The sequence below is a fragment of the Lasioglossum baleicum genome, chromosome 9, assembly GCF_051020765.1.
Source record: "Lasioglossum baleicum chromosome 9, iyLasBale1, whole genome shotgun sequence".
In the NCBI taxonomy this organism is placed as follows: Eukaryota; Metazoa; Arthropoda; class Insecta; order Hymenoptera; family Halictidae; genus Lasioglossum; species Lasioglossum baleicum.
Window position 1 is genome coordinate 1,529,140 of NC_134937.1, and position 15,305 is coordinate 1,544,444.

At 43.1% G+C, this 15,305-nt stretch overlaps 1 protein-coding gene across 1 annotated transcript in view; it reads right to left on the reverse strand.

Annotated features, from left to right (window-relative positions):
• Bsg (immunoglobulin domain-containing protein Bsg) overlaps positions 1 to 15,305 on the reverse strand; it is a 32,221-nt gene extending 16,916 nt beyond the window's left edge. The window contains exon 1 of the mRNA XM_076429908.1: positions 14,609 to 15,305. Coding sequence (XP_076286023.1) covers positions 14,609 to 14,681 — 73 coding nt within the window. The 5' untranslated portion in view covers positions 14,682 to 15,305. The remainder of the gene's footprint in view (positions 1 to 14,608) is intronic.

The following is a 15,305-nucleotide window of genomic DNA, read 5'->3' on the forward strand; positions in this document are numbered from 1 at the left end:
ACTATCTCGGAACGATTGTTCTTATGACCGATGAATTACGTAAAGTCCTTCTAGCTGAGAATAAGCTACGGTTCAATTTCTTATTAGAAATAGAAACAAGCTTCGGATTTATCCATTCTCTGCGTTAACAGACCTCTAGCTCACGCGTATTTCGGTCTCAATCTCGAACTGTTAAGCTATAGTACACAAGCCAAACAAATAACAGGTCCCTTACACAAATTTACAAAACGATCGGTCATTATACGTTCGATCTTTCGTAATATCAAACATGAAACGGCCGACGGAAACAGTCAACACAATTTCACGCACGTATGCACGTCTACTCCGAATATGTTTCCTTACGCAGAAGGCAAATATACATCTCGCGAGATCGTAGACTTACTTCATAAAAACGTGTATCAACGGTCTCGACAAATAAACGCACTGCGAAATGCCCACTGGGTGTTCCGAGTGTTCGAAGTATTTCAGGAGTTGGTAGAGAATGCGAAACGAAACGAAAATGTTGTACATTATAACCACATACCAAATAGAATTGTATTTGGTAGATTCTGTTTGTTACAGTGCGAGGGGTTAATGTATGTGAAAATTGCTCCAAATGTAGAACACATCGATAGACATTGAATAATTATCAGCATAAATTTGATTAAGGACGCAGCAACCCCAATCCCCGCGCAAGGGTTAATCCCGCGCTCCACGGTTTAATGAAGACTTTGAGTTGAACATTTCGCCAAGGAGAATGCGAGTCGCTGGTCGGTTTAGCAATATGCATTGCTGCCCACGAGGGGGACTATTCCGCGAGGAGTTCGTTGCTACCGAAAATTCGTGGTTCTCCCGGGGTGCGTTGAACAGTTGGACGATCGATCTATAAATACGGAGGAAAGAAGTTTTCCCGCGGCTAAATTCGGTAGAAAATAGAACTTTGTATCCGACCGGCGGTAGATTAAGCTTCGAAACCGGCCGGCGCCAAAAAGTCAATCACGATGGCCACCGCGGGAACCGGACTAACGTGTTCCCCTCTGCTAGTACACGCACCCGATTCTATTTATTTTTAGCGATTTATTCTTTTACAACCCTGTCGTCCTCGTGAACACCAACTCGACCAGATGAAATTATAATGCATGCCGGCCGACTGAGGGGGCCGAGGGGGGTGGGAAGGGACTGGACTGATAATCACGAACACGTCGGGCTGACCTATAAAGTGATGCCGCGGCTGGCTTCTGCCTCGGCGTGTGCGCGACTTAAGAATACACAGGCGAAGATATCGAGAGATCGATGTTTGTTTGGAGTTTAAATATTTACGTAATGCGATTTCGACGGGCGAGAGAGCGAGGGAGAGAGGGAGAGAGAGAGAGAGAGAGAGAGAGAGAGAGAGAGAGAGAGAGAGAGAGAGAGAGCAGAGATGAGTCGACTAGCTCCGATTTCGATCGTCCATTTTTAGACCGAAATCGACCATCTGAATACAACATGAGAAAGGGAGTCGATATATCGGTTGCTTGAATTCTCGCATCGTAAACGTTTTATCGGGCAGCCCCTAAATCGACGAGTCGATTCCACGTGTATCGACTCAATCAGGCAGCTCTTCTTCCTTTTCCTAAATTTCCAGAACGAAGAGATACCGATCGCTTCCAGTTTGCTGAAATTGAAATTCTCGAGCAAGATGGCTGCCAAATCTTTCGATGCACCAAGTTCACTGATGCAGCAGGATTGAAGGAAAACAAATCGTTATTAGACTGCGGATTTGATGCATTTGTCACAAAAGTGTGGGCATCAAATACAAAACAGTAAAGACGCTTGAGGAATTTAAAAACGTGTTTGGACCAACCTTCGCAGGCCTGCACGCTTGTATTTCACTATTATTGCATCAGGTAACGCTAGTAATGACCACGGTAAACTAAATTAGCACCGTATTCAGACAATCGGAGGACTATATCTTTCAGGAGTGGTTACACTGCATTAGTCGCTACTGTACTCGAGTTACTTGCGGTTCGTGGAGATCTCGGAATAAAATCTAGGGACAGAGCCGTCCGCGATCAGCCTAATGCATAATCTAACAATCTAACCGGACGACTTCGATCGAAGTGGCAACAACTTCGTGTCAGAAGTTTGTGAATGAACGTCGTGTAGATAAAACGAGGAAACCGGGCCCCTTTCTGTGTTTGTGACACGGTTTACGAAGTTGGCGCTGTATTGGAACGCAAAGTAGGATGGAAAAGAGATCGATACCGGGAACACGTGCCGCATGACCCCTAAGCATCAGAAGAGGCTATACGTATGTATGTATATCGAATCATGTGTTCTACAAGGTGCACCACGTAACTTCTCTACCCGGCAAATTTTATTCTGTTGCTTATTTCATGATATATGTCTGTTGTTATTTTATTACTGTCCATTTACGTAAAAAGGACATACAGAAGACACGGGCCAGGCTGTTCATATCGCGCTAAATATTTCTACCTACCCCAATATAGTTCTTCTAAAAGACATTTTATCCTTGTTACTAGCCTAACACGACATCATCCTGCTTATCGTTGACAAAAAAGAACAGGTCAAATATAAAAGTGAAAAAACATTACAAGAATTTCAGAATATTGTTATACCATGATTAAAAGAGAAAATTTCCTTAGCTTCAGTTTTTCACAATCGACTTGAACAATTTTTACTTTGCATAAAGGTAAGTCTGCTTATTGTTTATCTGATTACACCCCCAACTTCGAAGAACAAGTGTTAACACTTTATCTAAACGAAACCTGTTTTCTTATGGATGCGCTATATCGAGAAGAAGCTCAATCATTTTCTTTAGTATAATAATTCCCAATGATATTATTGGATTATGTTAGTCGAGAGAATATCAGCGACCGCTGATAGAAGTGAACAAAAAGGAGATCGAACGTTTAAAAGATTTTCGCGAGAATAATCTTCGAAGGAGTCGGAGGCATTTAGTTAGTTTATTCTTTACCCTATTTTTTTTTTTTAATAGAGATGGCGTTGGAGAGCCGGCGCTCTATCTGCCCAATTCAAACCTATCATTACATTACATACCCACGTTTTTCCTTACGCGTAGTGGTCAGCTACCTATTCACTATCTAGTCTATGTGTAAATCTATACGTTAATATGTTAATACTATGTTGTGACATACATATATGGTTTTGGTATATCTTTGGCTTTAGATCTATTTTGTACTTTATGAAACACAGAGGCATTACCAGAGGCATTTGGTGGAATTCGAAGCTCGAACAACGATTCTCGCATTCGAATTTTCCTAGCTCCGTTGTCGATAGGAGCGTAGCAATCTCCCGCTTTCAAATCCCGCCGAGTGGTTACGTATAAATAGCTCCAGATAATATAGCACCAGTAACAAGAACGGTGTCGATATCCAGTGCGTCTGCGGCTGAACGGAGCCGGAAGCGCTCGGCCCTTTGTCCGAGGGGCGAGCTCCGTCGGGCCACGCGCGAGAGGCTTCCCGAGGAGCACGAAAATTTTCAAGCATTTCTATGCAGAAATACATAAGCGCGATGGAGGACACGGGAATTGGAACGCCCGTGATCTAGGACGCAATTTGGCAAGTTGGGATTGCGCGTACATGCGAGATGGGAGAGCGAGAGTCAGCAAGAGAGCCAATGCTCGTAAACACGTTCCTTTGCCCTAACGATGCCAAAGGTCGAAATATTCCCGCCTATCGCGCGACTTCGCCGCCGAACCGCGAAACCGGTCGCACGCCCATCAAAACGCTCTCATAACCACCGCCACCAAGCGAAATTCAGAAGCATTGTCTGCAGAGTAGCCCGACGACTATGTCCATCTTGAACACCTGCGTTTTTTGTCTTAATGCGAAAAAATTATATACATATACAAGACTTGCATGGTATGGAGGGCGAAATACAGGGTGTCTCAGCTGAAGGAGGCTACCTAAAATCTCCTTTATTTTTAATGTCACAAAAAAATATTTTTGGCGTAATTTAAATGGTATCCAAGAAGGAATATCATCAGAATATCAGAAGAACAATTTTTTTGTTAACACGTTCCGTGCCAAGCCCTTTTTTGTAGCCCGAAGATCAAGTTTAACGTGTACCACCGGTGGTACACGTGGCACGGAACGTGTTAATGACTTAAGCATATTCAAATGTATTTTTTCAGCCGCTATAAGATGAAATAAAGAAAAAATATGTTTTCCCGATAAAAAAATAACGATGACCTTGAGAAAACTAAGAAAAAATAACCGCACAAAAGAAATTGATCTTCTATGACATTCCTCCTTCGATACCGTTTAAATTATGCCATAAATATTTTTTGTGTCATTAAAAATAAAGGAGATATTTATTAGATATTTATTAGATAGTGGCCTCCTTCAGCTGAGACACCCTCTATAGTGTTGCAAACATTTTTTAGACGAATAGTCTGAAATCTAACAATGGGTTCGATAGAAATTGAAACAAATCGAGGGATGACAACTTTTAACACATTACCTACCGGTGATTATAACATAATTTTTAAAAGTCCATGGTCCATAGCTGAAGACTTTTCACTGGATCCTCCAGCAGCAACAACAATTGCAATTGAGAACCGACAAGTGACCACCACCATTAACGTCACTTAATAATTTCGTTTGGGATTACAATTAAATTACAATTATAATAAAATCCTATCAATAGGCTACCAGTAGGTAAAATGTTAAATATTAAGAAAAATGTGTTTTCAATTTTTCTAATAACGAAAGACTTCAACTAAATATTTGAAAAAATTCTTTTAACATGTACAATACAATACAGTAATTAACTAATATAACTAATGTTTTGCAACTAGTCTCTAAAGGGCATATGACAACATTTACGTGATACAAAATAGGGAAAATCGATCAAAGGCTAATAAATTCGATTTCTTCCCTGCAGCTCTTCCAATTGAACTAAGGGGATGAAATTTGGAACAACACGCTCTTCCCGCGCGAGCTATGAAACATCGTCGGTTTAATTTTGTTCGAGGTCGTCTTTGACCCTTTAATCGAGCTGCGAACGTTCAAGAATCGATGTGGGGAGGGGTTAATTTCGACAAGGGTGCAGAAATGGGTGGCACGAGCACTCTTTGTCGAGCGCTGGACCTGAACCTCTGGTTCATGATGCCTCTAGGTTTACTAGCGTGCTATATATCACCTTCTCCGATGTTTACCAAGCAGATACCAGGCGGGCATGTAAACGTTCAAAATTAGCAGTGGCCGACGAGGTGTCCGCGGCCGTTTTCAATTCGCGCGCCTCCACCTCTCTCTCTCTCTCTCTATCTCTCTCTTGCTCGAGATCGATTCGACCCGTATTATTAATTTTGCCCGCGAGAGCTCGCGAGAAGGAACGAATTTCAAATACGGGTCACATATATGCAGGTCACTGCACCGTCTGATAAACTCGTCGGCCACGAGGATGGCTCCGCAGAGCCAATCGCGCTTCCCAATAGAAATACGTTGCAATTTTTCCGCCCTAATACACTCGGTGAACAGATGAAATTACTCGAGGAGTAGTCCAGTCAGTGAATGCTCATAAGGGGGGCGTAGAGGGAAATGGAAGAAACACAATTTTTAACTTTGGGTCTTTGTTTGGACTAGTTATGAGGTAAAAATACTAAAAGTCCCTACTCCTAGGAGGTGAGCAGGCTACAGGGGGGCACGTAGAAGTCACCTTTTTCGGTTTTCCGCTTATATCTCGGAAACTATGTGTCCTAGCGATAATACCATTCTATACACAAAATTAAAGCTGACAAAATGTGCCATAAGATTGACTGCATTCAGTTTTTCGCTATCTCGCATAGTTTCCGAGACATCCGCGCTCAAAGTTGACTAATTGTGAAAAAGAATTTTCAGTACAATTTTTCTCAGATTTCTAAAATAGATTTCTAGAATTTGATCAGCCTGAAACTGCAAATTTTGTTTGGTAATAAAAATGCAGATTCCGACTTGGAAGATGCCTCTAGTTCTCGACACTGACGGCTCTATTACGCTGAGCAGCGCTTTAGTCAGTGTTTTATAGTCAACAAAGTAAACTGTAAGCAGGCTGTAGGAGAAGTTAGGAGCACAATAATTGAATCGCTAACCTGTGAAGACACTACGAACGTTTAAGAGTACTGTTAGATAATTCAACGACTCATTGAAACTGTTACAGGAACAAGCTTTCGTGAAACTTCTGTTGTCTACCATCGACGCGGAAAACTTTTAGTTCGCTCAAAGCGCCGCAGTCTGGTTATCACAGGGAACATTACAAATAGGAAAGTATGTAACTGAAAGACCGTACCAAAGCAAGAAACGTAATTTTTTCGTTCACGCCATCCGCGGCTTTCAGGCTGCGTATGCAGGAAATATTCGACCAACGTGCGTTTGCACAATTCCCTTGCAGCGCAAGGTAGGCGGACGGGTAAAGAGCACTCCGTGGAATTGATGCTATATCCTCGCAAAAAGGCGTATCATGTAGGCCTTCAACCACTCGTTACCACCCTTTGATATAGCAACGAATGGTCCTGACAATATTCTCTTCGATCATTTTGTCATCGGCAGACCCGAGAAATTGCTCGAAGCATAATGAACACGTAAACACGCAAGTTTTAATAATTAACGCGACGTTTCGTTGATGCATGCAAAGACCAACGCCTCTCTACACGTGATATCCGGTTCTATTTAGTTTTGAACACACCCAACGATCGGAAATTCAAAGATCGATGGAACACGCAAAACGATTCTTTTTCCATTCGCCTATAATTCATTGTCTCGAGCTGAAAACGAGATTTAAACACGGGCCAACGTGCGCGTGTTTACGTCAGCCAGTCAATAAAGAGATCCTAGTTCCCTTACGTCATTCCGGGGAGTCATAGTGGATACGTGGCAACGAAGATACATCCATTGCCAACGATACACACGCGATTTATTACAGCTAAACAGGATCCCAACCGAAAACTATATATACAACGCTGTAACATTCTTTTTATAATGCGGATGTTCGTGAAAATGCATTTTCATTGGAAATTGTTCAGAAACTCGTTTCTGCAAGCTTTAATGGTACCTATAATATTTATTCCTGCACGTGCACAAACATCTGCAGTATAATTATTATTCATGAAATCTTTCGTAATAAACGAGGCGCGATAAATTAAATATTTCGCGAAACCTGATTTTAGTCTGGCGTTTTCCTCGAACGACCTCCCTACGTGGTTATGTACAGGCTCTGCAATACATGCAATAAATTAGCACCGAATGCTCGTTAGTCGTCATAAATTAGCGATCACAGCGAGCACTGGCCAGCGAGAATAGTTGAGTAAACAACCAAGCGGCCGCACGGTATAGAACAACGACGTTCAATTCGCCGCCATCTTTTTCCTTGTGCGCGATTCTGCGAAAACCGCAGCATCGGAATAGCTGACTGCGAGATTCTCGGTAAGAAGACGAGATTCCCCCGCGATAAATCGACCTTCGGCGAATGCAAAATCCGTCTTCGAAATCCGCTGTGAATATAAATTCGTTCGATTTTCTTTTTGGAACAGGTATTTGCTGGTGCTCTCCGACGAGTTCGTGACGATAAATGATATCCAATATTCAACACATGTGCTCCCTACGTGAACATCGATACCTGTTTGCGCTCGATGCACTATCACAATTACATGTAACTACGGTAAATCTATCCTGTGAGGAAAAAAATCGGCATTGTTACATAAATAACACATAAGTCAGCATGCATTACGACGATCACTCAACACGTCACTGATGGAAGCAGTTTGAATCACCCGGTAGCTAGGGAAGGGTTGCCACAACAGTGCTGCAGTTGAGATATATGTATTCTTTTTTCTATTTGGCACTACCTTTTGTGGAAGTTGAATTTTTATACTGTAATTTGTATACTGATGTTCTAATTTTCAAGGTCTTTAAAAGGTAAGCAATTCTCCCCTAGAAGTCAATGAACACATCAACTGCATCCATTTGTCTAAAGATTCGCTACCACTCACAGATAACAGTAATTATACAGGGTGTTCTATAAATCAGCTTCTTCCTTTCGCATTCCGTTATTCCAATTCGGTATGACTTTATAATTAACTTTATTTACACATTCATTTTAGAAACTGCTGTGCTGAAACGCCCTCTATAAACACACTGAACGGGAACATATGGTGTGCTGTTTAGTGCTGTAAAAATTCAAATGTCCAAAGCGTTCGAACTTCGAGTCGCTCCAGATACTTCTACCCACTCGAATTTTACTTTTATCGAGAACTACACCGAGCGATCGGTCTCGAGTTATCAGTTCAAGATGCTTGTTCGAATTCTTTCCCGAGTACTATACTTTTATCAAATCCTCCTTCGCTTCCAGCTCCAGAAACCTCTTAAAATATCGAATTATGATAATTGAATCAGATTTTCTGATCAGACGATAACTTTCCTAGACATCTACCGCAAACTTGTTCCGAAAACGTTTCCTGTTTGAAAAGCGCATCATGCTTACACGAATTCTGCTCACGACTTATACATATAAGAACATCGAACGAAACTTCTTTTACTTCTAAAATGCAATCGTCGCTTTCGATTATTTTATTTGGCCAAGACAAAGCAAAACGGCGACGGAAAAATTTAAATATCGAGGACGATCACCCGAGGTCTACACTGACCGGATTCGGTTCTCTGTGAACGGTAAATCGCGACGACGACAGCACGCGATCGTGAGTGACCCAACGTTTCGATGACGAATCGGTAAATTTACAACGTCGCGACACAATAGCGTGCATACGAGTCGGCATACGTCACAGCAGTATTTGTCTGTGACGGTAACAAAGGTCGAGCATCGGCCACACAGCAATGATTCACCATAACAACTCTCTCTCTCTCTCTGCGCTATCATGATGATGCGGCCTGTCGAACAACCCCCGGCGATACTGCCGTCATTTTTCGGTGATTAGCACGCTATCGTTCCTCGGACAATGCATGGCGGACCGCTATCGTCGTTTCCTGCTTGCAGAAAGATGCTCCGAAAAGGAACAACACTTCTGCGAGGGATAGATAAAGACTAAAAACATGCGGATACCCGAGATTATGGACTTCGGCCGCGTCGGAAACTTTCGGATAGCTGAAATCCGGCTTGGAGTTGTTTGAAATATGCATCTATGTACTACTAGGAACCTATACCTATGTAAGTACTCTTTCTAGCAGAAGTTTAACTTTCTTTTTAACCCTCTGATGACGCATATCGTTGGGTTGGCGATATCAAGGTCAAATATTTAATCCCCAATGGATCAGATTTACATTTGCCTACTGAACACACATGTTGAAACAAATTTACCGAAATGTAACCCTCTTTTACCCGTCCCTTACCCCTAACTGTTAACCCTCTGATGACAAATATCGTTAGGTTGGCGATATCAAGGTCAGATATCCAATTCCTAAAGGTTCAGATTTATATCTTCCTGCTGAACTCGCAGGAAGCAATATGTAGAAACAAATTTAACCCTCTGTTACCCTTCTTCTAACCCCCCATTACCCAAATATCTAATCTCTGAAGGATCAGATTTATATTTTCCTGTTGAACTCGCGCAGAAAGCAATATGTAGAAACAAATTTACCGTAATTTAATTTTAGTTCCTGTCAATGAATGCTCATACGGGGGGTGTAGAGGGAAATGGAAGGAACACAATTTTTAACTTTGGGACTTTGTTTGGACTAGTTAGGAGATAAACATACTAAAAGTCTCTACTCCTAAGCGGCGAGCAGGGTGCAGGGGGGCACGTAGAAGTCCCCTTATATCTCGGTTTTCCGCTTATATCTCGGAAACTATACGTCCTAGCGATATGACCATTCAATACAAAATTAAAGCTGACGAAACGTTCCACAAGATTGATTGAATTCGGTTTTTCGCTATCTTGCATAGTTTCCGAGATATCCGCGCTCAAAGTTCACTAATTGTGAAAAAGAAATTTTTGCTTTATTTGACTAGCTACATAACTGTTCAGCACAATTAGTGAACTTTGATAGCGTAAAACTGAATCGAATCAATCTTGTGGCACATTTTGTCAGCTTTAATTTTGCATGGTATGGTCTTATCGCTAGGACGCATAGTTTTCGAGATAGTCGCGCTCAAAGTTCACTAATTGTGAAAAAGAACTCTTCAGCACAATTAGCGAACTTTGAGCGCGGATATCTCGAAAACTATGCGAGGTAGCGAAAAACTGAATTCAATCAATCTTGTGGCACATTTTGTCAGCTTTAATTTTGTATGGAATGGTATTATCGCTAGGACGCATAGTTTCCGAGATATAAGCGGAAAACCGAAACAGGAGACCTTCTACGTGTCGCCCTGCATCCCGCTTGCCTCCTAGGAGTACGGACTTTTAGTATGTTTATCTCCTAACTAGCCCAAACACAGACCCAAAGTTAAAAATTGTGTTCCTTCCATTTCCCTCTACAACTTTTCGTTGACTGGACTATTTATTATTGCCGCCGACTAGCGAAAGCCATAGCAGGATGTAATTATGAAACAAGTTTCGGATTTTTGGGATTTCAAGCCGGTTCGCCGCAGCCTTAGTAAGAACTCGAGAGAACGCGAGTCGTGAGAGCAGCGATGTAAATATTTTAGTTAGGTGAAACAGCTTGGCTGCTAATAAAGAGTAAACATGATGCGAATAATCGAAGAACTCGCCCATTGAGTACCGGCTATCTGCATACTGGTACCCGCGATTCGAAACCAGTTCTAACCTAGACCTAGCCGAGACCTAGAATACAGAAAGGCGGACAAAAGTTTGAGCCGGTTCGGCCGGTGTCCACCGTTATGTAATCAACTAAAGATACTCTAATGAATTTATTTCGGTGATGCATAAAGTAATTCTCGTAGCCGATAGAACCGAAATCACCAAGAAAACCCGTTGGCCTAGTTAGTTCGCGAGGGTCACTAGCGCCGCTAGTGTATCGGCAGGATAACGTGCAAGAAAGATAGCTTGCCAGACCCGATCGAAGCACACGAAACCATTCGTGTCTTCGCCTTGCATCGCACAGGGAGGATAGAATAACGGACTTGGCAAAAAACGTATTCTGAATCGATCGGCGCAGTCGTGTGCTCGCTATCTCAGACAATACATATAGATACCGACAGATATTTACACTACCACGAACCCCCTATCGTTGAAACGGAACTGAAAGTTTAAAGCCGCCCTCTAAATGTCAAATGTCCTGTCGGATTAATCTTGGGCCGCAAAATTAAACATTAACTCCCCAAATGTCCAATGGCTTCAGCTGACGTTCATACGAAATAAAGCTAGGAATTACTGCTGAAAAATTCCATCGAACAACTTCTCGTAACATTTGAGTAGTTAGGAATATTTGGTTCCAAACTGAAGTTTGAACTTCAGGTAATTCAAACTGTTCGAACAATGAGCTAATATTCGAACTGGTTTGATCGAACTTTGCATCGGGTTATATTACATCGTTGCAGTACCACCCAATAAGGATAACGTCTCCTCCAAATGAATTTAATATTCCATCGGACGAGTATTGTAAAAGAACAGTTCGATTTAAAGCGACAGCTAAGGGTTAAGTTGTCATGGAACCTCGCCTATGCGGAACATAGACTAACCTAGCCCCGGTGTATTCTCGTCTCCCTATCGCGATTTTAAAAATACTCTTTTATCCTATAAGAATAGCGTTTAAAACCCAATTGCGCAAATATTGGGTCGTGCTGTGGTAAATTAAAGGGAATATTTCAAACTGTAACGATCGTGTATTTACACTTGCATGGCGTTACTATCGTTGCGTTATTCTATGGTACACACGCTGAAGAGCCAAAAATAGACGGCGCGCTCCCAGGGTTAAACGTAAGCATTCTTCTCGTCTGGTTTGCGAGCGACGGCAAAACAGAGCGGATGAAAACATTCACCGTGTTAGAGAATGGAGGTTAAGTTTACATTTCAATAAACAAGGTACACGCGCTAAGAATATAAACGACGCGTGCTGGGCCCGAGGTCCATTATAATACGTATTAAAAAAAGAAAATCAATCGCAAGCGCAATGATAGATGACACGGCCGCAAAATTCGAACGATCCCTTCGCGCGGTCTTTGCCACGACCCTCTCCGAACCCATGGCGTGGCGGGGATAAAATGGAAATTATATTCGTAGACTCTGGTCTAAATATAAGTATCCTGACGAACGGTTGAAATCTTTTCACGCGACACATTCTCGCTGCTCGATGCACGCACACACCTCCGATATTTGGTGAACAAAATTTTCTTCGAATGCGGTCCGCATTCTTTCTTCTCGATGTTCGAAAAAAATCATGTTACCGTGCAATATCATGCGATGGAACTAGATGCGAGATGTATTACACAACTACAAAACTTTAATCAATTTTGCGATACTGTATATTGTATATGCATGTCCGATGCAATTAAAACAGTAACTTACTCATACAATCTTTTTTCCAGCAGGGATGTTATGATCAAAATAATTTATTACGGAATGGGATAAAAGGGATTCCAAAGTCGTTGATACAACGACATAATCGCTACTATACTGATTGTCCACCCTACGAATGCTTACGTGACAGTAGCGCCCGTTTACGCCCCTGACGTTACAATCCTTAGTATATGCAAATTTTAAAGAGAATCTCTTTAAAAGTAAGTTTAGTACAAATTGGTTCCGCGAGCAGTTTAAAGAGATTCAATGACCTTGACATCTCCTCTACAATTGCATATGCAAAAAGAAGTGATTGCACCACACAATGTTTCCCTCCGTGACAAACAACATAACATGGTAGATGGTAACGATTTGTTCGCTAGTTCTACAATTTTATGTTCGTAGTTGAGAAGAACACTATATGCGAACGTATCGGTAAGTCTTGTTAAGTGAACACGTTCGCGGAACGCCTGGGAGCCACTTCACGAGCGCTCGCAGTGCCGTAAAACACACGGTTCACCGTAATTATGCCGATCAACAGCGAACTTCTGGGTGGCGATCACTAAAAGTTCACGAAAGATTTCTAGGTGGACGGAAAATAGGGTCAATTGTTACGCAACAAAAGTTGCTTGGCGTGGGTACTTCGTGTACGTCTCTCGGAATGTGGCTTCAGCATCGAATGCGAGCGAATCCCGGTGTCTCGCGTCTGTATAAGCCAGGGGTGCGCAACTCGAGTGGCAGAGCAGGGTCAAAACTCGATTGACACACGCGTGCCGCATATCTATGTATACGGACCTATTCATGACATAATAAACGAGACGCGGGGATAACCTACAAAACGTGGAAACGCACCTTTCGGAGAAACACCGCGAATATATAATGTTCGCGACACGGAAACAGAATACGTGTTTCTGGCAATGTACGTCGAACAGTTGGTCAGACATTTCTGCGCGACCGGGTAACCACAGTTAGGATTGTATCGTGGAACACTGGTATAAAGGGTGTCTCCGAATTACCGATACAATCTAACATGGGGGTGAATTTACATGAGGAGATAGATCGATAACGCGTAGTGATGTTGTTAACATGATTAATCGTTCAGAATCTGTCTGTTGCGCACGCAATTGTGCATAATTCATTTGAATATTAGAGTCGAATAAATCGCCCACTGACTCGTCCGTGTAAATTCACCCCATTTGTACCGCAGCACGTAGACACCCCGCAAAATGATTCCAGAGGCGATTAGGAACCTGCAGATAAGTCAATTGGTTGAAGAACACGTGATACTTTAAGTGCTCTACGTCTCGCAGTGGATCGAACGCCATGAACTATATATGCGCAATGATAATCGAGTCGGGCTGGAATATCGTTATCTCAGATCTCCGATTCTATGTACATAACCACTTCACCTCTCGCGATCCTAACTATTCTTCGATAGAATTTACGGGGAGAATTACGTCGGAAACGACAGACAGTGTCGTGGGTTTAACGTCGTGGGAGGCCGTGAGCACAGGTTCGAAGTGCTAACGTGTTGCGGTACAATCAAAACTAAAAATAGAATTTCATAATCTGTCAAGACACGTCGGCTGCTTTTACAGAAAGTATGCACACGAGTCCGGTTATTAAGAGCCGACTTGTGAATCGCCGATGTCAAATCGGCCAGCGAAAACGCATTGTGCGTCGAACGCATATGACTCTGTACTAAATTTGGTAAAATAACTCCGCTCCCAATTAGCACGCGCTCGAGAAAAATGCGTGCGGTGTACCATGTGACAGCTACGTCACAATGCCAGCGTAAATTACTCGCGAACGAGCGAGCGACCAATAACGCTACCGCATACATTTTAAAAATGGAAGTTGATCGTAAGAACTCGAGAAAAATTCCAAAGAATCGCGAACCGTACCGCTGTTTATTCGAGAATAACTAATTTTCCGAATTTCACCGTGTTGCGAGATCGGTATTTGAAGGTTACATTTCTCACGGAGCGGAGGCAATCGTGATCAAAGAGAACGGAGAACGCGTAGAATTTCTCCAGGGCCGAGCGAGGAATCTCGGTTTCGAAATAAGATAAGCACGAAGGATGATTCGAGGACTTGGCTAAACGCGAGGCTCGCGCGAAACGGCAAAACGAATGGAAAGAGGAGAACCGGAGAATGAGTATACGAATAAATGAACGACTGAATGGTGGTCAAACCGAAAGAGAGGATGAGTCTCACCTGCCTGGACCGTGACGAGGGTGCACGCTAAATATAGCATCCCCAGCAGCACAAAAGCAGCTCGCCTCTCCATCTCGTGGCGCTGATGTACGCGGTGGCGCGTGACTGTATGCACTGTACAATACTAACGATTCCCGTTCGAGGAGGGTTTCTAGGGCCGAAACCGCAAAATAAGGGCGCCTAGGCTGGGCTGCCGTAGCTCCGTTTCCGCGATCGTTGCCGCCGTCGTATCGTAGCCGTCGTTTCCGTCGTGGTCGTCGTTGTCGTCACCGTCGCCGTCGCTGTCGCCTCCTGTAACACCCTTCCCGTTGTCGGCAGCTCCTCCTTTTCGGCTGTCCACTCAGCCAACTACGATCGAGCCCCACTACTCTGCGAATCGTTTACACACGCACTCGTCACTCCGAGCCACGCCGTACCATTGACGTCTAAATTCTCTTATCGTTATCTCGCGCCGTTTTAATCTCGGTGTGCGCACCAATACACCCCGTGGCCCCGTCTACAACACCGTTCCCCGTCGCTGCCACCAAGATCTGTTCAGAACTGTTCGTGATCGGCCGAGAATCAACGGCAATTAGCACCGCGAGCCGCAGGAACGGCAATGTCAGGAAAAATGGCTGCCACTGTCTTCTGCTTAATTTTCTGCGCGGGGATCGCTCTTACTTTCTCGACACTCGTTCCTTCCTTTTCGCTCCCCGGC